This window comes from Ambystoma mexicanum, chromosome 12 (genome assembly GCF_040938575.1).
Source record: "Ambystoma mexicanum isolate Mex_15411 chromosome 12, UKY_AmexF1_1, whole genome shotgun sequence".
Lineage (NCBI taxonomy): Eukaryota > Metazoa > Chordata > Amphibia > Caudata > Ambystomatidae > Ambystoma > Ambystoma mexicanum.
Window position 1 is genome coordinate 1,135,027,217 of NC_090936.1, and position 26,418 is coordinate 1,135,053,634.

General features: G+C 43.8%; 1 protein-coding gene across 20 annotated transcripts in view; it reads left to right on the top strand.

Annotated features, from left to right (window-relative positions):
* CELF2 (CUGBP Elav-like family member 2) overlaps positions 1-26,418 on the top strand; it is a 1,289,895-nt gene that overhangs the window by 1,255,611 nt on the left and 7,866 nt on the right. For 12 of the 20 annotated variants that reach the window (XM_069629690.1, XM_069629687.1, XM_069629686.1 and 9 more), the window contains one exon: positions 2,236-2,403. In XM_069629690.1, coding sequence (XP_069485791.1) covers positions 2,236-2,403 — 168 coding nt within the window. The remainder of the gene's footprint in view (positions 1-2,235; positions 2,404-26,418) is intronic. The other 8 variants (XM_069629691.1, XM_069629696.1, XM_069629695.1 and 5 more) reach the window with 1 other exon arrangement.

The following is a 26,418-nucleotide window of genomic DNA, read 5'->3' on the forward strand; positions in this document are numbered from 1 at the left end:
AGGGGTTGGGGTCTGGGAGAGAGGATGATGAGAGCAGAGAACTAGGGTGACCACACAAAAGGTCCATGGTTCAAAGTTCCACAGTGAAATCTCTGCAGTTCTCTGTAGGTCAGTCCACTAGAGTTTCAGTTTCTGGCCTGACATGAGTTTGCTCAGAAGCCACATAGATTTGCACCCATCTTGTTTTCTCCTGGATGTCTACCAATAGGCTAAAGCTAAACTCCCAAACAATACCACATCTCGAGGTAGACCTCCACCCGTGAAGGGTCTGTAGCCGGCAGCTCTCAGTACCTGCACAACCCCAGCTCCACACAAACGTTATGAAAATCCTACAATTATGCATTATCTACAAAGTCTCCCTCAAGTTCAGGTTAATATTGTTGTTTGCCCTTGTTCCTTTAACTCAGAATACAACGTCAAAATATCTTTCTTCTCCTTTGCAGACCAGGTTATGTCTATAAACACCCAGGTCACCACCCACCTTCACTATGGCAACATTCTCATTCTAGGCCTCAAGCCTTACACCTATGACCATGCTGAAACAAAATTGCTACTGTGTCTGGATCGCAAGGACCACGTAGCTAACCACGTGGCTAAATCTCTGGCCATTGTCCCTGGGCTGTCTGGCTTTAAAACATCTCCATGAAAGCAGCCTGAAATGTCCACAAAGCCCTTCCTGGTGGATGCTTGAATTTCTGTTCTCCAAAGGTACTCTACAATGACCCTCCAAAAAACGACTAAAACCAATCTTGTCCACAAAAATCAAGAAGAAAACTTAAGCCATCGCATACTTGTGTGGCAAGCTAAGGAATCTGCTCCCTCCCACTCTCAGCATTAATCCTCCTTCCCTAAATTCAGAGTGGGAATGAAGATCTGGCTGTATCCAAATTAACTATCCCTCCACTGGCCTTCATATTTGTTTTTGCCATGTTGCCCATGTGCTCTCAGCCCACTTGTGGGATTTAGTGCATTACAAATGTGACCTTATGCAACACTACTGCCGGGATACACACTCTAGTTCGGACAAGCAGTGTGAAGACATCTCTTTGCTACTGTTCCTTCACACATCCTACCGCCATCTCTGGGTACTGCTCGCTAGACTATGCACAGCATGTGATTCTGAGCAGATTTACAAGAATCAGAACACATGCATTACTTACCGTAATAGCATTTCTGATCATTGTATCTGCTTAGATTCACATGCACACACCCTTCCTCCCCTCTTGGAGTAGAAGGAACAGAAACATCTTACACCTTTCTCTTTCTGTACTCACTCACGATGGTCATACGGCTCCCTCACGGCAGAAAAACCACAGTCGGAGGGACCTCGACATGTGAGGTATTTTGGGTACACTACACGTCATGTTCGGGATAGTGTTAGTCATGCCCATGTCGACGTCCCCTTTTGATCCTCGAAAGATGGATGCAATACTCTGCGATTAACACTAGATGTCGGACTATATGCACAGCATGTGAAACTAAGCAGATTCAATCATCAGAAATGCTATTACGGTAAGTAATGCATGTCATTTCTAATGTGCATCACCTGCAACAGAGGTAGCACCCCTCATCACCCCACAAATGTGGACTTTTAAGTGGCAGTACAGTAGCACACTATTTCAAATGCAAATTGGCTGAATTTTGTGTTGAGCCCTTGTAAATAAGCTGGGGATGCTGTTGCTACCCTCATATGCCTCGTTGCATGCCTTGTGCTCCACATTTCATCCCCTGTGTTTGGAATTTATAGAATTTCTGATCGTTCAAAAGTTAAGTGTATGTTGAGCATTTGCTACTTCACGTACTGGTTTATTCTGCCTCTTATCAGTCGATGTTTGTTGTGATGTCATCTCAAGATTTTGATAGTTTTTCTAAATGCCTCATTGTCATTTATCAGTGTTGAAAGAATATGTGATGCAACTTCCTGTGATGTCACTCTGGTGGGTGGAAGGTTATGTGGGGTCATGTCCGCTCCTTCTATGATTTTGGTGGATATGATAATATGCGAGTCAATGGGGTGTCACGGCAGTGCCTTTCGAAAGCACCCTCTCATTTCAACTGGGCCTTTCATCCTTCTGAGCTTATTAAATGAGTACCAATAGTAATGTATGTAAATATGTCCTATGCAAAGCGCTTTAGATTGAAGCGCTATATACATAATTATTTATTATTCTGTTGCATTATAAATGTATTTGACAAGACTGTTTGAAAAAAGAATTCTAACCATAGTGAATTCAGGCCTCTTCCTTCCTTTCTCTACAGGTCCAGAAGGGGCGAATCTCTTCATCTACCACCTCCCCCAGGAGTTTGGAGACCAGGACATCCTGCAAATGTTCATGCCTTTCGGGAACGTGATCTCCGCTAAAGTCTTCATCGATAAACAGACCAACCTGAGCAAATGCTTTGGTAAGTGAGCGTGTTTCAGCAGAAGCACAAGATGTGGTAAAGGGAGTCATCGTTTTGGGGTTTTGAATAAAGAGAAGAAGCTAGATAGACCATGGATTGTGTCACCACCCTCCTCAATTTTCTGCTGTGCGTTACCACGACAGATCTGAGGTACAAAGAGAAAATTGAAGACTGATGTTTAAATGTGGCAAGAAAATTCAGTTAATTGCATCTTATGAGGGACAAGGGGTTTGGGGAGGATCCAAACTGCACCATATTACAAATCCATAATTACCCTTCATTGTGCTTGCAAAGTTCATCACTGTTTTATTCTGCGTGGTGCCGACGATGTCTGGAAGGTAATCGCTACTCTTAAACGAGCCAGTCTGAGATCTCAGATGAGTTTCCCTGTCTCCAAGCATGATGTGTGCTAGCGGGTAACAGTTGAATTTTAAATGCTGGTTATAAAAAGTCTTTTGTGAATGCAGCGAGCAATTCTTGAAGCGCGCGTCTTTCCTCTTTGTGTTTTGAGCTCCAGATCGGCAATAGTTTCATGCAAATGTCTTTATTCAGCAAATGGTCCTTTTGTGTTTCAAAACTTGGCCCTTTTTTCTTCAATAGTAAATTGTTGGGGTACGTGGTTGTGATACACCTACAAAAATGCTGATGTGAGTGGGAGACAGTTTATAAAGCGCACTCTGCATAAATGAATAGCCTATTGGCACTGGTCATCACTGCAAGCGAACACCATGAGAACAGGACAGGAAGAGCGTCAGAAGTTATGGAAATTGATGGTAACAAGATTCCTACCCAATGCTTGCAGGTAGCATGTTCCACTGTTGTAGACCCCATATTGAGAAGTGGCAGTCTCTACAGGACACGCTGCAGGCTTTGGAAATACAGAGGAGGTCCCTGTACGAGCATGGTGTACCAACAGGGTCATAGTCTTGAGGATAGCTCAGCGGCAACGTGCTCGCCTTTGAAGCAAGACGACACAGTGCCACACAGGTTCGATCTCTGGGTCCACACTTAGAACCCGCTGGGTTTTAAGCGCATTATAAAAAACCTATCATGTCATCATATCATATCATAGCCATGAATCGGCGTAGAGATATGCAGTTGCATGTTCCGAGATACACAGAATTGCTTATGAAGGCTGTGTTTTTTAACCCTGAGCCAATGAAATTATCTTCCTGCAGTGGTAGGCTGGTCACCTTTGTTTAGACCTAGGACAATTCTTACAGCTGTGTGCTGGATGGCTTTCAGCTTAATGGAAGAATCCAAAAGTACTGCACATGTGGCAGAGCAGTCATCTGGTTGGCAGTTAATCTCCGCTCCCACCACGACTGCTCTGTTGTCTAAAAGAAGAAAGGAAATAATGTGCTTGAGGGATTTCATCTGGAGAAAAAATGTTTCTTCATTTGAAGGATATGAGGGAGAAGACACCTGAGCCCAAAAGGACTGCTAAATTCTTGATTGGAGCAGATGATCTTGTGACTCCTGTCCGAATACGCGGTACTTTAATCTGAGGTATCACTACATATCAAAAAGGATCCTTTTCCTTTTATGGTAGGGTGACCAGACGTCCCAGTATTTTTGCATTCGTCCCGGTGTCCTGGATTTGAGGGACAGGTGGCTACCGTCCTGGTTTTTGCCGGGAACTGCTACACAAATCCCAAAATCGGGCCCAGTGCCCCTCTCTGCTTTCTTTTTATACCCCATTTCCTATTCCATCCTCACTGGCCTCTCTCCTTCAATGGGAGTGCTGGGCCTGTAACACCCCCACCCCCATACTTGGCATCAGAACTGGCCACCAGCGCAGAAGTAGGACTACAGTTTTAGTCGAGTCCTATTTGTGTTTTAGTCCATCTTTTGTGTTTGTGCGCCAAAGCCTGTAGGCCTACTTGTTTATCGCCGTCCTTGTTTTTTTATTTTGGAAATCTGGTTAGCCTGTATTAGGGTTGGCTTTGAAGTGTGCTGGTATTTGTATGGGGTAATACTCTTACAAGAGGGGCACCCAGCATGACTGGCATGAAGCCCCCACTCCTAAATCAAATGTAAATTAAAATAGAGATTAAAAAGTCTCCAGAAATATGAATGTGCAAAGTAAAATAAAAATCAACCCTGAATGATTAAAAATAGTGATAAATGTGAAATGTGTACTGTGCGTATCCTCGTTTAATATGTGCTTAGAGACTGGTTTTTGGTTAAAAGCGCGGTATAAAAGATGTCATTAATAAATAGCACTTCATACAGGAATCCCTAAAATTGGGAGTGCTATAGTACTATGCGTTTTATTACCCACTTCAATGGAACTGTACCTATTGCTGGAATTCAAACATGTGAAGTGCTGACAGAACCTATAGCTGCGGTTGCTGCTTAACTCGCTGAGCTACCTGCTCATACAAAATTCGAGATAAAAATAAAATCGCCCCATTAATCTGCACTACACTACTAGAAATGCTCCCTTTACTTCCAGTTTCAAAGAAAATTAAACATTAACTAAGAAGGCAGTAACAACACAAGAAAACAGTTTAAACCAAACGCTTAACAAAATATGTATTCAGAAGTTGTAGCAAAAATGTATCGGAAGTATAGTTCTTCCCTTTTAATCATCTTTCTTCTATCGTAAATTATAAGGTTTGTGGTTCTTGCTCTCTCAGTTCAGTTTGAGTCTGAAAATCAATTGATATTTTAATCATGTATTGGTTGGAAACTATAGAAACCCATCAGCCTTATCGCCACCAATTGTTTTGCATTAGCCCAAGAACTGCTATTCAAATGTTCTTAGCTGAAACCTCTACCAATGACTGAACCTAAGATTACCAGCTGCCATCTATTTTCCCAAAATGTTCTTATGTTGAGTTTTATTGGTCATAGAAAATATTTTTTTTTATTACAGGTTGTGAAGTAAAAGGCAAATGCAAATATGATCGTGTATAATGTTTTTTCAGGAGTTCACACAAACCTTGCATTTATAGAATTTTGTACAAACTGTTATGGCCTGGGAAGGTTATGTACCAGAGCCCTCATTGTTCTCACATGAAGTGGAACTGGCTGATATTATGGAAAGTAAATAGAAGTACCTGCTGAAACCTCCTAATAAGTCAGTGAAAATTAAGCGATAATGCTGATTTCTGAGGGCCGTTATTGGCTAATAACAGCCCTCGGTCTAGATTATTAGGAGAGCCTTTAAGGAGGTCCCGAGGATCTTATCACCTGGAAATGGCACAAAGAAGGGGCCATTACAGTTACAATTGTTGCTAACATTACCCCGGAGGAAACCCCAAGAGGGATAGAACAAAACAAACATGCCCTCCATGGAACTAGAACACGAGCAGGACCCCTCTTCCATTTCTATGGCCAGAACTGGAGGTGGCGTTATGAAGTTAAGTGTAGAGTCTGGGAGCAGATGAAGAGGCTGCAGGAGGACTGCATCTGTGGGAGCCAAGGAGGAGCAGGAGACAAAGGCACGGGTGCAGTGTGGGCAGACGGTAGGAGCATCAGTAGATAATGCCTTCCTTCCTGGACAGCTGATTGGCAGACCAACATTCCTGTGCATTAATGCCAATTAGAAACATTTACTGCTAAACTGAATAATTCAATGTTGCACTGCAGCTTGCTTCCTGGGATCTTTTTCATAATTTTGATGACAGTGGAAATACATGCCAACTTTATATGTTGATTGTAAACCATGGATTACGAGTCATTATACTCTGTCCCTCTGCTTTTCTGAAATACATCCTTCACCATTGAGCGTGCAACGCTCCCACAAGATCATTTATATCCTGGAAGGAGTGTACCCCCTTAGATCGTGCGTAGGTGAGGTGAGCTTTGGCAGGGCGGAGGGCTCACAAAATAGTCTTGCCATCAGTAGTGAGCCTGTGAACGTGGCTGTAATATTATATTGTGGAGGGTGAGGTGGAAAGGGATTGCAATTTTAATTTTGAGAGAAAGTATCCATCTCACCTCCAGCTAGCGAAAACTTGATGGCCATTCAAAATAGCAACTGTTTCAGGACGAGATCTCTTTGTGTTGGAAGCCATTGGTCATTAATGTTGCACACAATGGCAAGTGGACTGACGAGTAGAACATAAGTGATTCATTAAATATGCAAAAAAATAGATTTCCTTCAGAATGTTCAATTACACAGTCATTACCAACAAATGTATAAAGATAAGGACATTTCACACCAGTACCTTCTTATGAAAGCTGGATGAATCTGCATTGGGTGGTAACAAGGTGCCAAACTCCTCATCCTGCTGAGAGATTGGTCTTATTTCCATGTCTCCTTGCTCAACCGCTCATTCCTGAAGTGATTACTTCTCTTGAGAATCGGGCGTATTACTTCACCAAACCGTGAGGTTGCCCATGTGCATTTGCAAACTAAATGGACGTTTTTGCGGTTAGGTGGAAAGTTTGATCTGATAAGGTAGAGTTGCCTGCATTGTTGTAGAGCAGGGGGTCTGCAACCTTTGGCTCACCAAATGTTTTGGACTACAACTACCATACTTCCTAACCAGCATTGTCAATAGCCAGATACCATAGGTATTGTAGTCCGAAACATCTGGCGAGCCAAAGGTAGCAGACCCATGTTGTAGAGGATGGACTGGCTAAAGAAGAGTCTGATGGTCTGGGTGCAGATGGATACTCTGTTGTGTACGCAACTTCTTTTGCTGGTGTGGAAATGAAAATGCCTGTCTCGGGGAATTATGGGGTTATCAAAGACATTTGACATGTGGGACACAGAACAAAGACTAAGAACAGGTCAATAGTTGATGCAAGGAAATTCTGAAGGTGGTGACCTTTCAAAGTCATTCAAGGTTTATTTATCATGTGCTTTGCTTGTTGATTGTAACAATGATAATAACATGTTTTACGCAGGTTATGTTACTTATTAAGAAGGTAAAACAAATGGGTGTTGCTATAATCTAATTGAAAAGCAATCAAGCGTATGGATTTGTAGATTTGATTTAAAAGGCCTCTATCCCAAGTCCGGTTTGCTTTCCACTTGAGGATAGCTCGTCTCAGCAGACTCCAGTTGAAGCTGCTTGCTTTCTCTGCATGAGGAAAATAAAATCGAAATTGAGGAGCAAGCACACGCATCCCCCATCAGGGAGTGCTTCGCGATACCTGCACTTGGAGCATCAAAGAATACTGAACAACAAATACTCAGAGGCAAGAAAATAGTCACAAAAACTGATCATTTTTAATATAAGAATTATGAAAGCAGCAGAGACCCTGAGGTCCAAAGCTATATCTCCAGATCACTCGTGTTCCTGAAGAAGGGCTTCTTTAGAAATGCCCAGGCGGCCGCCGTTATATATATATGTATATATATTAAAAAGGTGGGGGTGGGAGAGGTGGTGTTCCATTTACTTGCCTTTGGGAATTCTTTTAAAGCACTCTACTCCTAAGTACATTCAATTACAGTGTACCTACACGCATCGTAAGTGTTCTCTTCCTGCTAATCTACATCACACTGTAGTACGGAGGTGGCTTGTCACAGTGCACTCAATATAATTTCTCTTAAGAGTTCAGTGAAGCATTGATGTTCGGAAAAGAATATCTGTGACATTCCTATATTCTATGTACAATATATAGGTGCTGGATTATGTCGGGGCTGCCTGTAGGTGCTTCCAATCAACGATTATGTGTCCGCTTTGGCTTGATTTGAATTATTCACACCTACAAACGGATCTCTTATTCAGTTCCGAGCTCACTGGAGTTCTCTGGCATGGTCGTCAAGCTTTATCATGATGAAGACTAGTCTTACATTCCAAATATGACCCAGTTTGGGTTTTCCCCAGCAGCACATGAGGGTATTTGCATCTTAGATGGAGGCTTGATGATTTTTTGTGCTTTAGTGTGGTTTGAAGAATAATTATTGTCTAAAATATTAGAGGTGAGAGAAACTATAAAGCCAACCCACTTAATTCCCAATATGGCCATTATTCTTATATGAATATTATACTTTTCTTAAGAGAAAAACCTTCCACATATCCATTAAAAGCTTCAGAAGCTGACAGATATGACCAATGGACTTTATTATTTAACTGAAATTCTCGCCACTGGCTCATCCAGTATCGTGGCAGGCTGATGAGGTCCGTCTTCTATTCCATATGTGGGCCATATGGGGTTGAGGGGCCATGTCTGCAATACCTCGGAAGAAAATGCCTCCTCCCAGCTGGGCACCTACTCTAGCAGCAGCTGATCAGTCTGCAAAGCAAACTTCATAAGCCCAAAACATGGCGTATCACGCATCTAACCAGCTGACATTAGTACCTTTGCCCATTCAACCAAGTGTCTTGACATACTCCATTGTCAGCAGAGGGGTAGCGTGAAAACTTAAACCAGCCATGATATTTGGTCATGTTCAAACATGTTCAAACACTCACTATCATCGACCTCATCATGTCAAGAATCGAATATGCAAAAACAGTCTCTACCTCGGAATACCAGAATACCTCCTGAAGAAACTACAACGGATCCAAAATACAGCGGCCACACTACTCCTCAAACTATCCAGAAGAGACCACATCACTCCTGCCCTAAAAACACTACACTGGCACAATAAAACATTGCATCACCTTCAAAACAATGTGCATAACGCACAGGGCAATCAGTGGACAAGGAGCACAATTCCTACAAAAGAAAATAACAATCTACAAGCCAACAAGACTCCTAAGGTCAAGCAACGAAATCCGCCTGGAACTAAAACCATACCTTAAGAATAAACTTGGAGGCACCTCCTTCTACCACTTAGCCGCAAACACCTCGAACAACATCCCAAAAGAAATAAGAAACACCAAAGATCACCTAAAATTCAGGACATTACTAAAAACCTAGCTCTTCAACACCACAGACTCAAACTGAAAACTGAAACAACAGAAAGGAAAAAGGATGACTAAAATGGAGAGGACACTGACAGCTCCCAGAACAGACAGGGAAGCTCCCACGGCACCTGGACGGGTGACGCCGGGTAGCTTGAAACACAGGCGACACCTCTGGAGACGGAGTCAACAACCCCAACGTACCCCGCCCCCTAGTTACTACCAGATACCACAGTGTTGTGGAATTGTCGGGATATTGGCAATCACCAGTCTAGCTGAGTTGTGGACATTGGTAGGTGCAATGGCCATATGAGTAGGAAGGGAGGACAGATGGGGCTGTGATGGAGGCGGTGGCCAGATGTGAAAGGGACCTTGAATGCCGTACGGGCCCAGATCAGGACAGAGGCACAGGAGTGCTCCTGCACCCCATCTGGGGAGATTACGCAAGCCCAGCACCTCAATTCAGGATAGAGATGCCAACTAACCAATTCCACTAACAATTTCCCCCTCTGCATACACCTCTCAAACTCCAAACCTACAGCACAACAAACAGCACAAACTTCACTACATTGCAACAACAAAACAAAAACACACATAGACTCACACACCATTACACAACGACGACTGTCTGCAAACACCCCAGGCCCAGCCAATGGACCCACCGGGCTGAGGCCGCCAACAGCACATCACTGCTCTCGTGCACTTTTCCAGCTTCCTCCCACTAACTCACCCTCCCTTCCTCTTTCAGAGCCATAAGGTTGCCCGGGGACCACTCCGGTGGTGATAGTGTGCGGTACAAATGTCCATTAACATGTTGAACTCTGCCCTACAAAGTGGCTGAAATGCATCATGCTTGGCACTTTGCAGAGTACCATAATATACACATGAATTATTCATGGTTCTCTCGTATGTATATAGAGTATCTGTCATTGAAAAGGAAAGAGTAGGAGTAGGGGCATCTTATTAGGTGATGGCAGTGTTGATGAAGGTCTGTATCTTCCAGCAATGGCCTGCTGTATTGTCGTAATAGCTTGAGCAAAGCGAGGGCATTACCAGATGGTACAGCCAGCCACTAAGTCAATATAAGCCACCTTGTTGATAGTCGGTGCTAATGTGCAAGCACATCTTGGCAACAAAAAGGGGTACAGTGATGACCTGAGCTCTTGTCATTGGGAGGCACCACACATAAACTAGTAGAATTTGTGCGAGTGGTGGAAGTGCAGGGAAGATGGCAGGCTGCTCCACGTCAGTGATGTGAAGCGGATTAGAGAGCAAGCCAGAGGTAGGTTAAAGGGGGAACGTGAGAGAGTGGTGAGTGAATGGGTAGCTAGCTATAACTGGCACCATAAAGATAAGTACTAGGGAACATACAACTATGGAGACGGGGAACGCCTCATAAAAGGAACACGGGGTTGTCCTGCTGGATTGCCCAAGATATAGGATCTTCTCTACTCTCGAAAGGGCTGTTCCCTTGAACCGTATGGTTAATGCAGTTGTCCACTGACACGCACATCCTTAGGTGGAATTTCTTGTGTTTTTTTGTTGAACCTTTGCCGAAAAAAACCTTTAAAATGTTTTATTGGTTGTGGTGGGAAAGTGCATATAAAGGGTTGGGGGGGTCGGGAACAACAAAAATAGTTAGATGATGGTGGCTTGGGGTGGGAAAGCCCCCAAAATAATGTAAAAAAAGATTTTGATTAGTTTTTTTCAGCAAAAACTGCGGTAAAAACACGGGTCGAAAAAACAGGTGTTGGTGAAATGACACAGAACCGGTAGATGGACCTGCCTTTTTCTAGCCGATATATTTTAAAAGTCAATGTATTAAACATGTCTGCTGGTGTGAATAGTGGAATACTGATTCGGTCATAATTGACACTAGTGTCCCACCCACTTGTAGGCATGCATAGTACGATGATTAGCATAACCTAAAATGTAGAGAAAGGCAAAAACAGAGGTTTGATAAAAGATGCAGCGGGTTTAGAGGCTGCTGGCGTTATGCGAACATCTTAAACTTGGCCTGCATATAAATTAGCCCGATTCTTTTAAAATCATTGAATTAATTGGTGTCCTTTACAGTGCTTGTCATTTCTCTGTGCTGCTTGAAAGCTACAAGCTTTTGCCCTGTGTGGTTTACATTCTCGCTTTGCATCCCGGACAATTCATAAACGCTAGCAAGCATGGATCGTACGTGTAAGGCCTCATTACCAAAATGGCAGAATGAATAAAGCTGGCAGTAGATAAGTAACGCCTGCGGCGAGGAATTGCCTGTAACGGAAGGGCTGTAAAATACTCGCCAGTGAGTTACTGCCAGTAGCCAAAATGCTGCTGGCAGTGTATGCCTCAAGGCGTCCCACCTCATCACGCTATGTGAAATTTGTCCACATCACAACCCCCCACATTGTGTGGATTAACCTGGCTCCCCATACCGGCTAGGATCTGCGTCAAATCCACATGCCTCACCTACAAGGCAACTACAGCCAGTACGCCGGCCAAACTGAAAACATCAGCATCACACAGTCATCTCACAGTAAAACCATCACCAGACTGGAAAATAGACTGTCTCGCAAGGAGAAAACTAGGATATAGGCCTTCTCGTGCTATGCTCTAGTCCTCTGGAGTACCATCCCGGTGGCAATCCAGACTCCTCCAAGTCTCCTCCAGTTTAGGAAACAACTGGCGTCCTGGCTCTTCCAACAACACCTCGATGCAACTTGGATTCTGGCTATCTTGTTCCCTCCTGGAGCCGTATGCTGTACTGTGATGTTTTTTACTAATGTTTGTTATGTTAGCTTACATTTGTATAGCGCCTACAGCCATTACGGTATGGCATCAAAGCACTTTTTGCCTGTCGGAGAGACAAAAGAGGAGTATGATAGAACATTCTGTAGTGGCATGGAGGGGCAAAGTCGGGTAGATATTTATTGATGACTTGTTAAATTCTCGCTACCAAGATTTTTCTCTATGCCCTATACAGTGCTTCATTGCTCCGAGCTAGTATCTGGGGAGGTAGCAAGAGGTGGGTTTGCCCTGGTAGAGAAGCGATTAGGGAGGAACAGACCGGCAAAGATGGAGAAGGCCGGCTACTTGCATTATTATCATTACGTAACACAGCCCCAAACTGGTGGCAATTCCAAAATCATGCGAGATCTGAGCTGGTCTTAAAAAAAAAAAAATAATAATAATAATAAAGCCACAAGTCCTCTGCCACAATGGGAACCCTGTATTTTTGTGTGATCGCTTAATAATCCATTATTTATGGAAGGATTGGTCCAGCAGGAGCATTATATCGAACTGTTTAATCTGCAAAGGCACGTGCTGAGTTTTTACCCTGCGTTATTAGTACATTTATTGGTAATGCAGCAATTGTTTCGGGTGCTGCATTTTCACCAGCAACAGTAACTCGGAATTGGAATGCCACCAAGATTACAGCCTAGCCGATGTGGAATGCTGGCAGTGTACTCATTGTTCACTATTTTTGTTCCTGTGTCCCACATTGTTACTATGACATTGGAATTTAGAGTAGGATCACACTCCTGTCTGTATACAGAAAATGTGTGGTTTCAATATTTACGCCATGTAACCTAACGATCTTTGGTTTTGGTTCAACATAATTCTTTACTGGTCAAATCAGATCAGCTAGTTTGTCAACTCTTGTAACAACCACCACGATTTAAACAAGAAATCCTAAACCCCATTGAAGCTGTCGTCCCTTAAAGATTGGACTACTCAAGTGCCATTAATTTCAAACTTGCCACCTGCCCGCAACAAAATCTGCAGCTTATTAAAAATATGGCTCCAAGACAGATTTTCCACTTGCAACCCTCCGACCATACAAAAAGATGCCTTCAAGGCTGTTTCCTATCTATGATTGAGCCTTTAAATTCAATATCCGTTGCATTGCCCACACTGGCCTGTACAAGACTGGATCACCCTGGGAGACAAATTAAATATACATCCAATGCAGACATCTCAAACCATCCAGTTCTTCATCTGCCAGGTCCAGATATTGCATGCAACGCCTCTGAGGCTCCAGCTTTGCCGCTCTCTAGAACACTCTCCTTTAACCATTGAAGATTAAGCTGATCTTCTCCTGTGCCAAATACAATGAAAAACCCACTTATTCCACCTTGCCTTTTAAATCCTTACCACCCAAGATACCCTGCTAGTCCGCTTCTTGCACTTGCTATCTTGTTTTTTCTTCTGCACACCTATCCCAACCCTTCCTTTTTCTTATTTCTCGTTTTCTTCATCTTTATTCTCTATTTTTCTCCTCTTCTTTTTCCTTTCTTTTTTTTCTTCTCGCTTCGTTCTCTTTTCTTTCTCCCCACCTACTTTTAAAAATGCTCAGTAAACCAACTAGATTTCATGATTGTTTAGAGTGACAAAAAGTGTGTGTGTGTGTGTGTGTGTCCTCGATAGCGACTTTGTAGATATTGTTAAGTTTGAGCTCACATACAAATACAATTTCTTGGAAGGCTAACGACTATACGACGTTCAAACCTTCTCAACACTGCCCAAAATAGTGTAGACCCTACTGTGATTTCTTTTGGAACGTTTTGTGCTATAAGAATTGGCAAGGAGCCAAAAACAAATGTGTTCCCATTTATTTCCTATAGGCAAAACCTAGACCCAAAAATGCTGGATGGTTTTGTCCTATACCATATGGCCAGTGTGATGGGCCTTTTTGACCACGCATAGGAAAGCATACCCATTTCCCCATAGTTGGTTATATTTTTTAATTGTCATTGGCCCTTGAGTTGTATAATTTGGCTAAATATTTTAGCAAATCAAGACTGCTGGTTGAGGCTGGATGGATGGATGATTGGCTTGGCACACGGTTGAGTGCCTTAGAGCCCTAATTTAATTCTGAATTCCTCCGATCCAATGATCGCCATAGGGATGAAAAGGAAAATGGTATTCTCTGGCATGCTCTCTGTGTACCGGGCACCCGCGACCCTGTGGCAATAATCAAGTAGCCCAGGCATCTCGCCAAACAACCGCCATGGGGTTCAAGCATGACCCTTGTTGATTGCCTTGGTGTGGAAACAGTGAAGATGCAGGTCAAGATTTGTGGAGCAATGGGCAGAGGAAGCCTCGGAGCAAGCTCGCTGTTCCGCAGCCCGTGTTTACTTTGTTCTCGTGTACTTGCCGGCGCATTGCACAAAAGTGTGCAAAAAATTGTCTAAGGATTTATAATGACGCGGGTGTGCCGGATCCTATAGAGTGGGGAAAACGCATTTGGTGGCTTCTGTGGTGCAAATGTAATTTTCAAAGTACTGTTTATTTTTCTACGAGTTTGTATTTTATTAATATCTCAAGTAGAAATGCTCGATACTGTACTTCCTTGGTTTGAAATAGGCATAACATAGGGCTATGGCTAAATGTGGCTATTTAAACCTCGCGCCACCTGACTCACTAGACAACACTCGCCCCTCTCCTACACGGTACAGCTGTACCGCTCCTCTGTATCCTACCCCCTGCTGTATATCTTTCTGTTGTTACCTCCGAAAAGCGCTCCGTTATGCATCTGTAATGTTGTACACCTCTGTAAAGCACTCTGTTATGCATCTGTATTGGTGCATACCTCTGTAATGTGCTCCGCTGCTTCTCGAAGATATGTCAGTGCTCAATAAATACCATAATAATAATAATAATGGATGATAAATATGATTTATTTTTATGTAGCTCTTTATGCCAGATTCCTGACTCTCCTGAGTGCTGTAATGACATATTCTGGGGTTTATTGGCTGATCGTCGTCTTGGTGTATTTTGCCATTAGTACTTTGATAATCACAGAAAGGAAGTTATACAGGGCCTGTGGAAGACCCTGAGTCGGCGATTCTGTCTGTTGCTGTTAGTGGGAGGTGGCTGTGCAAGAGAGGAGGCTCAGTAAGGTGCACATGGCAGGATTGAGGATTTTACAAGGGGCTGGTGAGCTCAAGCATGTGTTTGTTGCACTTTTCGATTGTTGTGCTAGAATCGATATGAGGGCTTTAATGTCAAGTGGGGGCGGTTCCTGTGAGTTAGTTGATAAAGGGCAGAGATGGCTTTTGAAGCAATGACGATAGGTGCCTACTCCCAGTTTGCTGTCAGATGCACCATGCGCAAACCGGCCCACGCATGTGGGGCTGATGAGCTCTGGGGACAATAGAAAGGAGTGATATTGTCTTAGTAGCAGTCGATGAGGTAAAGTAGAGGATTTCACTCTTGGCAAGAATGAGCACAAGACAGTGGGCGGCCATGCAGTGGCCGGCACAAGGGAGACAGGATGTATTGTGTGATCATGGAAGTGGAATGAGAACCGTTTAGATAGGGAAGGATACAAGGCAAATTGTTGTCCATTTTTTACAAAGAGGTGTCAGAGTCACAGTAGCAGATGCTTTTTGCTAAGGTTTTATATGGGCGAGAGACGAGAGCATATTTCTGCAACCTCTTGACACCCATGTTCCCTCACCATTAACTATGCTGTCCAGGTCTACTGGGAGTCAAACATCTGGCGAGCCCTGGAGTTAGTGGTTCATGACTGAGAGAAATTCCAGTTGGCTATTGGGAACAAAAACCAAAAGGTGTTCTGGAAATTATTTTACAAGGGTTCTAACAAGAGCCAGTTAGTGATGGACACATGCAGTCCTTATGCAATTGTATGCAATTATTTTACTACATTGTTTACTGACATCAGTAGAACATCTTGTGTTGATCCCCTGCAGATTTGGAATAAACACATGCAAGCTATTTGCCCAAAAATATTTTTTTCAGTACTTGAGGTAGAACGTGCCCATAAAACTCAAAAACCTGGAAAAGCTCTGGGATTGGTTAAACTCCCAGTAGACCCATTTGAAAATGAATCAGTGATATGGGTAAACATTTATAAAATCTCTATAATGTGGCAAAAAAAATTACTAAGGATGTCGAGAAGAGCCAACATCATGTCAATATATAAAAGGCATCAAAAACCAACATGTGGAATTACCAGGCATTCCCTCTGGTAGATGTGCTTGGAAAGATATATGGGACATTCTTTTAGAACGCCTGTGTAATCTCTAAAGAGGTCCTGCTGCCCATTCAAGCTGGTTTTTATAAAATGGGTGGTAATGATTGACTAGTCTTATTGATTCATTCTGATCATGGCAAAATGTGTTGTACAGAGAAAGGAGACCCGTTATGTTGCTTTTATTGATCGGAAGACCGCTTTCAACAGCACCCAAAGCTATCTCCTGTGCAGTCTTCTTACCTAACACAGTCTCCTTCCCTTCCCATAGTGTTGGCTTATGGGCAGTTCATATTCTAAGGACCGTGCCGCAATTAGATGGGTTCAAGGTCGTGAAGCAAATTATGTGTTCCCACATGAGGTGATGGCCAACCAAGGATGTGTCCTCCTCCCCCTATTTTACAACAACAAGAGGTTTGAGGGAAAAGAACCCATAAGCAATCCCTCAACAAGGTGGCCAACCTTTCAAAAGGTATATACAACAATGCTTATAGATTAAATAACTCTATTGCTCAACAAAGAGCCACAACCACAAACAAAAATAGTCAAAGGTCAGTCTTTAGTCAGTTGATTTCATAAAATATATATTTTAATGTTATTTTATACACAAAAAAAGTTTTTCAAATTTTGATAAAAAACATTTTCAGTCAGTCAACAAGTTTATTCGGATTGAAAAAAATCCATCAAACACAAAGCAAAACATCACACAAAAAGCATTTACAATCAATAGACCATATACTCGAATAGTACAGCAAAGAGTCTCTTAGGGAAAGGAAAGGGTGAAACAAAGGCCCCCCATCACCCTCTGGATAACTCCCCCTGCCTGGGCTTGTTCCCCAAAAAACCTGTCCGGTCACGGCCCAGGGGAGTGAGGTTTGCCCCAGACAGGGGGTAGGACCTCCTGACTGGCCTCATGGGCGATATAGAGCCTAAATAAGAGTGTGGGCTAATTAGAATTCCGCTCCCTGGTGTCCCTCCCGTTCCCCCCCCATTGACCCAGGACCCTGCTCGCCAGTCTCCAGTCCCAAAAGGCCAATTCCACTATGTCCTTCGGGCTCTTGCACACACTGGCCAATCTCCGACAGCCTACCAAGGATTCCCTGGACACAAAGGGACATCCCCTCACGGAACGTAACCAGTGTACACTTTTGTTTACAAGAGATTCCCTGGACTCCAACATGTTCTTTTCCATTTTTGGTACAGGGTGAAGATACACTGTAGCTCGACCATTCTGGTCATGAACAGGAAGCTGAGATGGGCCGACTCTGTGCCGTGGACCAAGGGCAATCTTACCCTCATGATTAGGGCTTTTTAGGACTACTAGACTTGGGGCAAATTCCACCACCCCACCAAGCTCACTGTGCTTGGTGCCGCCTGCCCTGGGATCTTTTCCAATGTCTGGATGTGCAAACTCAGACAACAGGCTGGGGCAAAAAGATGTTGGAGCTATAGTCTCGGGACACAGGGGGGTTTGGTCCTTAGGGTGTACCAGAGGGAAGTCAGAGAGACCCTTACAGACAATCGGAATGGGAAAGGGCTCCCCCTCCCTTTGCTCCCTCCCCTTAATGGCTATTAGAGTTGTGAGCAAATTTCTAATGGCAGCCAACTCAGCCAAAACTTGGTTGCACTTACACCCCCCGAGTGACAGAACCACCTCGGTTGGGGGGTTAATAACCGGCCCTACAGCCGGGGAGGTTTCACATTTTGGTTGCATGGACACCCTAAGTGGAGATAGGTAGAGAGAGGGGCTGGCCAACGGGCACACTGTGGGCATAGGTACACTCCCGAAACTTCTGTTATCCAGGGAGAGATTGCACACAGGGTCGTCATCAATAAATGTACTGCCCCCCGCAATTGGGCTAGCCAGAGCGGAGCTAGAAAGTGACTTTCCCGGGCTGGCACGAATGATAGAACATGGTGACGGGGTGGAAGCCACGATGTTGCAAGCAGGAGTGGAGCTTACTGAGGGATAGCTGCTGGCTAGTACTCTGATTCCTGCAGTGTCTCCCTCATTGGACTCAGGCATCTCTGATCCGGGGCCAAGATTACCGGAGACGGATAACACCTTGGGGGGGACTGAGGCTCAAGGTGGGGACAAGGGGAGAGAGCACATCTGCAGTAGATGGACGGGACATCGGGCCTGGATGTCTTCCTCCGTTGGGGCCTATGATAGCCTGGTCCTCCTGAGGCTTTGAGGTACAGTCCCCTCCTACGCAAGGATCAGACATACTGCCATGGTTAGTAGGTATTGGACCTTCCCTGGTCCCTTGTCCGGCAGCTATACTGTCCCCCAGTGGCAGCCGACAGCCCCCATCCTTCATCACTAGTGGGGGTTCGGGGGAACATGGGAGGGGCTCACCCCCATGAATTAGGACAGAGTTTTGCACATCCGGGATTGGAGCTTTGGCTGGCGCTCCCTTTTGACCCTGGGAGCAAAACCTCTTCACAGCCAGGACCTTTCGCTTGGGTTTGGGACCACTCGTTTGGCGGGTGAGAAGAACCTCTGAACAAAATGAGGGGAGGGGGAAGGGTGAGAGAGCTGGTAATGGAGGGAGGGGTTTCCTTGGTGGTCCCTGAGCTTTCAAAGTTCTCAGGGACTTGAGGAGTGACATTGCGAGTTTAGTAGGTCCACCCCAGTGTTTCTACCCTCTTGTCCAAGACACACAGGCAAACAGCTCCTCGTACAGTCCCTCGTCTGCACTTACTTCACCCTCTTCTCCCAGGTGTATCCAGGCCGAGCCTCCCTCTTCACCGCCAAAACACTGTGTCCGTTTACCGCCTCAGGGTCAAAGGGACAAAGTCCAGAAGATGCACCTCCACGGGTCCACAAACACCCTCCGCGGGACGCCAACACCCGCGCCCTTGTCCCCGCGGGCTTCACCCTGGCGGGCCGAGAGTCCTGGGGGAAGTAGTGGAGGGGGCGTGGCTAGCACGCAAGTATGGGAGCCCTCCTGGGCCAAAACTGCTCCTCCGCGGGACGCCAACACCCGCGCCCTTGTCCCCGCGGGCTTCACCCTGGCGGGCCGAGAGTCCTGGGGGAAGTAGTGGAGGGGGCGTGGCTAGCACGCAAGTATGGGAGCCCTCCTGGGCCAAAACTGCTCCTCCGCGGGACGCCAACACCCGCGCTCTTGTCCCCGCGGGCTTCACCCTGGCGGGCCGAGAGTCCTGGGGGAAGTAGTGGAGGGGGCGTGGCTAGCACGCAAGTATGGGAGCCCTCCTGGGCCAAAACTGCTCCTCCGCGGGATGCCAACACCCGCGCCCTTGTCCCCGTGGGCTTCACCCTGGCGGGCCGAGAGTCCTGGGGGAAGTAGTGGAGGGGGCGTGGCTAGCACGCAAGTATGGGAGCCCTCCTGGGCCAAAACTGCTCCTCCGCGCCAACACCCGCACCCTTGTCCCCGCGGGCTTCACCACATTTTCAGTTAAAAACACAAATATCAGTGTACAGGTACACAAAAAATAGTTTAGACAAAACAAATCATTATTAAAACAATCATAGTATTGAGATCTACAATTGAATGTGTCTAAGAAAGTGCTAGTGCTGTGCAAAGATGTATCTCAATCACTTGTGTGTTCCATTCATACGGTGTAGAAGCACCCTAACATCAACTTGGGCAAGAATGTTATATTTAACCCAACATGTTTCTTTCCAAAAAATAAAATTCAGAAAATTCAGTGGTTTGCCTGTTTTTTCTTGTCAATACAAACAATTTCACTGTTTAACCTGAAAGCAGCTTACACCATACAAGGTTATGGATAAGTTAAATTCATCAACAAAAACACAGATGCCAGTGTCATTAATTCGTCAATTTCCATGTTCTTGTCCCATGAGCGGAAGGTCTCGTCCCCTGCAACAGAGTAAACACAATGGCGCATGATTGGCAATCAGTCACCATATCATCTTGAGTTTTATTCTCAACATTAATTTGAACTATATTCAAATAAACAGAGCGCAGTGTCTTATAAGTTGGCTGTTCACTGTGTATGTATGTCACTCAAAAGATCGGAAACTCATGGGCTTTCTCCCACCTTGAAACCTTTCATTGAACAAGGTGGCCAACCTTTCATTGAAAGGTTTCAAGGTGGGAGATTGATTGGAGGTTAGAAATCCCAAAAGATGTACATCTTTAGTGAATGCAGATCATTCACCCTCTTGCCAGAGTAAATCAAGTACCTGGGTTGGGAAATAGTTAAATTAAGAATCACACACTTATCACCAAAGGAGAAATCCTGACATACGTACACCATATATACTTTCTCGTAAGTATTATATCTTGGACTGAGTTGGGATTGAATACTTCGGAACTGTGACAGCCAGAATGTATTGTAGTGCATCCAGCAATCTGAGTTGTTATTTAAAATTATGTCAGTGAACTGACTAACGTATGGCAAGTCCAATGGTTGCATTTCTACGGCAATTCCGACCTTAGTGGTCGGTATATGAGTCACAAACGTGTAACGGTATAGTTTGGCTAACTGAGGGCAATAGACGCTGGTTGACTTTAAGTGCTGTACCAGTTCTATCCAAGGCGTCCTGTGCCGTATTCAGTAGTTTCCGCGGTAGCTGCTGTGGAATGCGGTGTTGTAAAGAGAAAAGCGGAATCGTTGGTAGTATGGATGGAATCAAAACCGATCTACGAGTAACAAGAAATAAATGAACACAGTGTAACCTGGGTAAAATCGGCTATTTTGGCTGCATCTAGATCCAAAAAAATGCCAGAGGTGCAGAATCACTACTTGAACCTAATGTGTGCTTGCCTTCTTCAGTCTGTAAACAGGAAGTTCCGAGGATATGGCTTAGGTTCTCTCCAAATGATGCATCCACGTATCCATACGGGTTGATGTCTTAAACGTGTACGGCTGGACTTGCTCATTGGTTAAAAGGATGCGCTGCTTATTATCAACTTGATTCCTTAAAGGCAAAGGTGTCCCAATTGACTTACTCCAAGTGTAGTGTTAAACTACAGTATTAGCACACGGAAGATTTAAATAAGGTTAGTGAACTTGTTTCACGCGGTGCCACTGTTTGAATTCGATGCAAAAAACACTGTGGGGTAATTGTAGAGATTACGCAACAACATCCTACATTCAGCAAGAGGTAATTCCTCATTATGTGTTACAGCATGTATCAACTATGGACCTGACAGCTTGGAGAGCTAGGTCCATACGGAGGATCATAATATTGGCAATTATGGTCTCCATTCAACCTTTTCATTCAGTCCTATTGTGGCAATTTTGGTAAGAAAAATGAATCGATGTTCCTTCGCTAGCGGTGTCCTTTTGTCACGATTACTGTCCCCACTAGATTGTAATTTATATACAACCGACCATTTGATTTCATCAGGTCTATGGGCCATGTAAATCCAATGGTGAACCAGAGGGGCATTCAAAGTATGATTCCTCAAACACAATCTATGTTCACTTATCCTGATTTTAATTTTCCTCTGTTTTTCCGATGTAGACTCGCTGGCAAGAGCACCAAATGGCATATATCACCATTACGGAAGTGCAATGTGTGTGAGAGTTCTGTTTCCATGGTGTATTAAGTCCTAGATCGATTGTTGTGCTTTTGATTGGTTGTGATTTGACAACAAACGCAAGAACAACATGGATGGTGTCCAATAATAGCGGGTGATCCCCACTGTTGGGGTAGTGTTAGTTGCTTTATTGGTCTTAACTTCACATCATTCCTGGTAATGAGGTATTTGATGTTTTTGCTTCGTTTGAATGCTATGATTGGTTTTTCCAATGGTTTCTCACTTTTCTCCAAGATATTCCAATTTTTTATCTTTCTGTTTCGTATCTGGTATCCGAATCCTATGTTCTAATAGGGATTCCCTGTGATTATTGTTGGCTCTTTTTAATGCTGGGGTAGTAATATGCGATGGATAACCCCATTCCTCCAAGCTCTCTTTCAGCCGAAAGGCTTCTCTTTTGAAGTCCTGTCTGTTGGTACTGTTTAAGTGAAGGAATTGTCCTACTGGCAGGTTTTCTCGAACATGCCGTGGATGGAAACTTGAAAAGTGTAGTATTGAGTTTCGATCTGTATTGAATGGTTTCACAGACAGACCTTTGTTCAAAGGATCAACTGTGATCGAGATGTCTAGGATACTCAATGTCGTGGTACTTGAGTTTGAGGTACATTTCAAGAAGCGATCTTGTGTATTGATCCAACTACAGAACCTCTGTAAGTCATCCGCATTACCAGTTCAAATAACAAGGATGTCATCTATATATCCCCTCCATATTCTGATATGGGTGAGAAAAGGATTATTGGATGTCATTATTTTCTGGATTTCAAAGGCCTCCATGTAAAGGTTAGCGATGCTCAAGGCTAAAGTAGCCCCCATTACAGTCCCCTGGATCTCCTCCCCCTATTGCCAGTATACATACATTAATTGCAGTTTCAAATGTCCTAGGTAGAGCGTATAAATTGAAGGACAAACCTGTTGAGATTACTATAACCATGCCTCTGTGCCCTTTGCATGGTCCTGCATCTATGATGATTGTGTTAGCTCTTTGCCCTTTGTGTATGTATGTTAGTGCAATCCTCTTGGGTTTTATTGTATTTTGTCTGTACTGTATTTTTATTATAGATTTACTATGCAAGTGATTTATGTATAATATGTGTGTACTGAATGAGTCTTCGAACCAAAATAAAATGCTTAATTTGCTAAATTATTCTTGAAATAACTAAAAAATGTTATCTGCTCTTCTAGCTAAAAATGTTGGGTTCTCTAACAGTTGGGTAGCATACGAGAAAAGTTTCCTGGCTCCGACTGGCAGTGCTGCAATTTTGTCTGACTTAGAACTTTGGTTTTGAACCTCTTGCCCTGCAAAAGCACAATAAATAAATAAAATTGTGTAGAGGAGCAGTTACATGCCTCTGCAGGAAATCCCGCCCCCTGCCTCCTATATGTTGGATGCCTGAGATTGTGCCATGTTTGACACCAGCAGTTGTGCCAATACCGCAGCAGATATTCAAAACAAGGTACCCACTGGGAAAACCCTATCGAATGTATCCCGAAGAGACGACAATCTGAGGGAGTTACTGCCTGAAGTAGTATGAAAATGAGTGAAGAGAAGCTAGTGACGTCACAAGAGACATGTATGACACCCTGAGAATACTGGCTGAAGAGAATGCATGGATCTTACAGAAACTGATGACTAAGTTAAGAATTGAGTAAGCTTTCAAATGCCAAAATAAGATTGCACACGTGTGATGTGCTGCAAAAAATCAACCATTCAATACTTGTATAGATGCTGTAACGCAAGTAGACTAAGTCATCATAGAAGCTGGCTATATGTAGTGATTAGACTGCATGCAAAGCCACCATTGTATACGAGCTGGACATCGACGTCAACAATTTAGTAAGCCCAGACTCATGGAGAGGAAAGTCAGAGAATTGTGTTGCAGTAAGAATAAGCTGAGATTGTAGAAGTGGCTGGCGATGCTGTCTGGCTTGGTATCAAAACTTAAGCAGCCAAGGTCGGTTATCTATTCTTGAAAGCAGTGAATGTGCTTGTTGAGGTGCAAAGAAAGAACACCAAGAGTTTAAATGCTGCAAAATGGACCAAGTTGTCCTAGAACAATGATAGTGAGAGCCTGCACTCCCATATATTCCCACAGAGCAGGATTCTTTGCAAGGCCAAGTTCAAAGTAAATCTTCATGGTCAAAGGCATGGGAGATGAGATGTTGGGCTAATTGGGTGGGGAGGTAAAGTCAAGTCCATCTCCTGACACCTGGGTTTGAGCTTACATGCTGCTAAGTGAACCAAATGTTCCAGACATGGCTTGAGCGTGCCAACCAATTGTAGAGCGCCATATATTAAAGGGCCTTATAGTGTGAAAACCAATGATAAACATTGTACTTAATAGTGTTAAAGACTACATGTTTTTAGAGGTAGGCATAAATTGTCCACCTGACAGTGGGCAGCCAATCAAAATCCTAATCCCTATGCAATGTGTACTTAGATGTTCCCCTTAAGCCTATCACAGCCTTTGATAGGTTTTCTATTATTTACCACGTAATATGATGTCACCCCTGATGTATTTTTTGCATATACGGATGTTTTTATGGGAAAATTGTCAAGAGCTGAGCGAACGTCCATTGATGTCTGTTGTAACCTCCCTGTTTTAGATAATTGTTAATAAAACAGTACCTTTGCCATCTTCCTAAATTGGTTCAATTATTTGGACTTAGAATTGCTCTGCGATCCCATCTATTGCATGCACTTTACTAAAGAACCACACATTCAATTGCTAGGGGTCCATGTCATACGATGTAGTGTCAAGAATCTTGAATAGGCTGTCCATGATGATATTTGTGATTGGAGGCGAAGTGTTTGCCAAGTTTCTGCCATTATATTTCAAAGAGGGGTTCAAGACCAATACATTTAGGTTAACACACATTTCTTTTAACAAGTAGTATACATTTCTTTGTTATCACACTTTTGCGTTTGTGTAGTGCAATATGTTCACCCCAGCCCTTGCCTACTTTGTAATTATTTTAGACAAAAACAAAAGTGTATATTGTTTTTAAACTTCAGGGTGCTCATTTTATTGGCATTGAAAACGGAGCAGTTGAGTATACATGCCCGGATTCGAGCCTGTGACCTTCTGTCTACTCATAGGTTTCTACAATGGATATACTAGTCCATTGACCTGTTTTACTATCTTATTATCTTTGTTTCCTATTGGTAGGTACAATGAGGTTATGTTTCCTAGAGGGTATGTGGTCATTCTTGCTTAGATTCTGTAGAAGGACCAGCAGTTTGGGGTGGCATTATGGACACTCCTCTCGGATAGAAAAGCCTTCTGTCTTATATAGTTGTGAAATTCAATGTTTAAAATGGGGGGTAGAGACGGTAATTGTGTGAGCGAGAGTGGGCATTTTCCCAACCATAGGTTTATAATACGGTATTTCCCATTATAGTGCTACATAAGCCACTGCAGCAGTGAATTGGCAATGTTGTCCATGTTGTCGGGCCAGAGAGAGCTGTAGTTAGAGCTATTGATGAGGGACTGTGTGCCAAACAGCTTGCTATGGGTTTGGCAGAGCAACATGGGAGTATGTTATCCATAGGGCCCAAGATCTGATAGAGTACAGCGCTTTGGGTCTGGTTAGCCGCAGATGTGGGAGAGTGTGATGGGGCTAAAGAGTGGAGCTGAGTTGTGACTTAGTTAGTGTTGATGTGGTTAGGCTTGTGGTTGCCACCTCTGGGGGGTTTGGGTGTGTAGTGTAAGGTGGTAGGAGAGCCTAGAGGGGAGTTGTTTAGTCGTAGGCCTTACAAGAGAGACCCTGCACATCTACTTGTGGCCATTTGCAGAAAGGTCCAATTTCTCTAGCTCCCAATGCTATCTCTCCCTCTCTCCCTCTCTTTCGCTCCCACTATCTGGCAATTTCTCAAAGAGATGCATTGTACCCCATGAGGAACGAAACAAACATCGGCCAGTTGGCAGATGAGGTAAAGGGGCAGTGTGGAAACGCTGACATTACAATGAGCTACCTGCTAAGGGTTATGGGGGGCAGGGGGTAAGAACATAAGGTTCAGTGGAATGGCAACTTGAAGTTTGAGGACCAGTCATCCATTTCACCTTCCATAGTATATTGGTTAGCAGACTGAGAGATGCCTCATGCTTCGGCGTTATGCTCAATTGCCTGCTGTGACTTTGCCCATCAAAGGCAGGGCCTGTCAAGGCGTTTGTCAGGCATTCATCAGGCATTGGTCAGCGTAGGGACTAGTAAAAGAGAATTAATTGGTCAGTGGTATATACCTTGCAGTCGAAATTCGACAAGGGATATAGGTCTGTAGATTGATATTTGGGGTTTCTTGGCTTTTTGAATGAAGGTGACAATGATGTTCTAATAGCAGACAATTTCATGACCAATTAAATGCAATATTTTAGGATAATATTATTGTGTATGGGGTTGTGGGAAATTGATTTGCTCGACAGTTTAGTGATTCTGGTGGCATCAAATATACTATTATCCTCTACACCGTATTGTGATTTTGGATATGACTAAATATTGTATTAATTGTGTGCTGCTTCCAGAGAATAGTTAATGCCATTTAAATGTTTATTTTCATGTTGTGAACTGGCACATTTTTGTTTATCCGGGGGGGTTTGGGGTTGTCTCGAGGCGAATTCCCTGTGATGTGAGCATCATTTGCCACTTTTGTGGCCCACTTACTTGGTCATTTGAAGACCTCTGT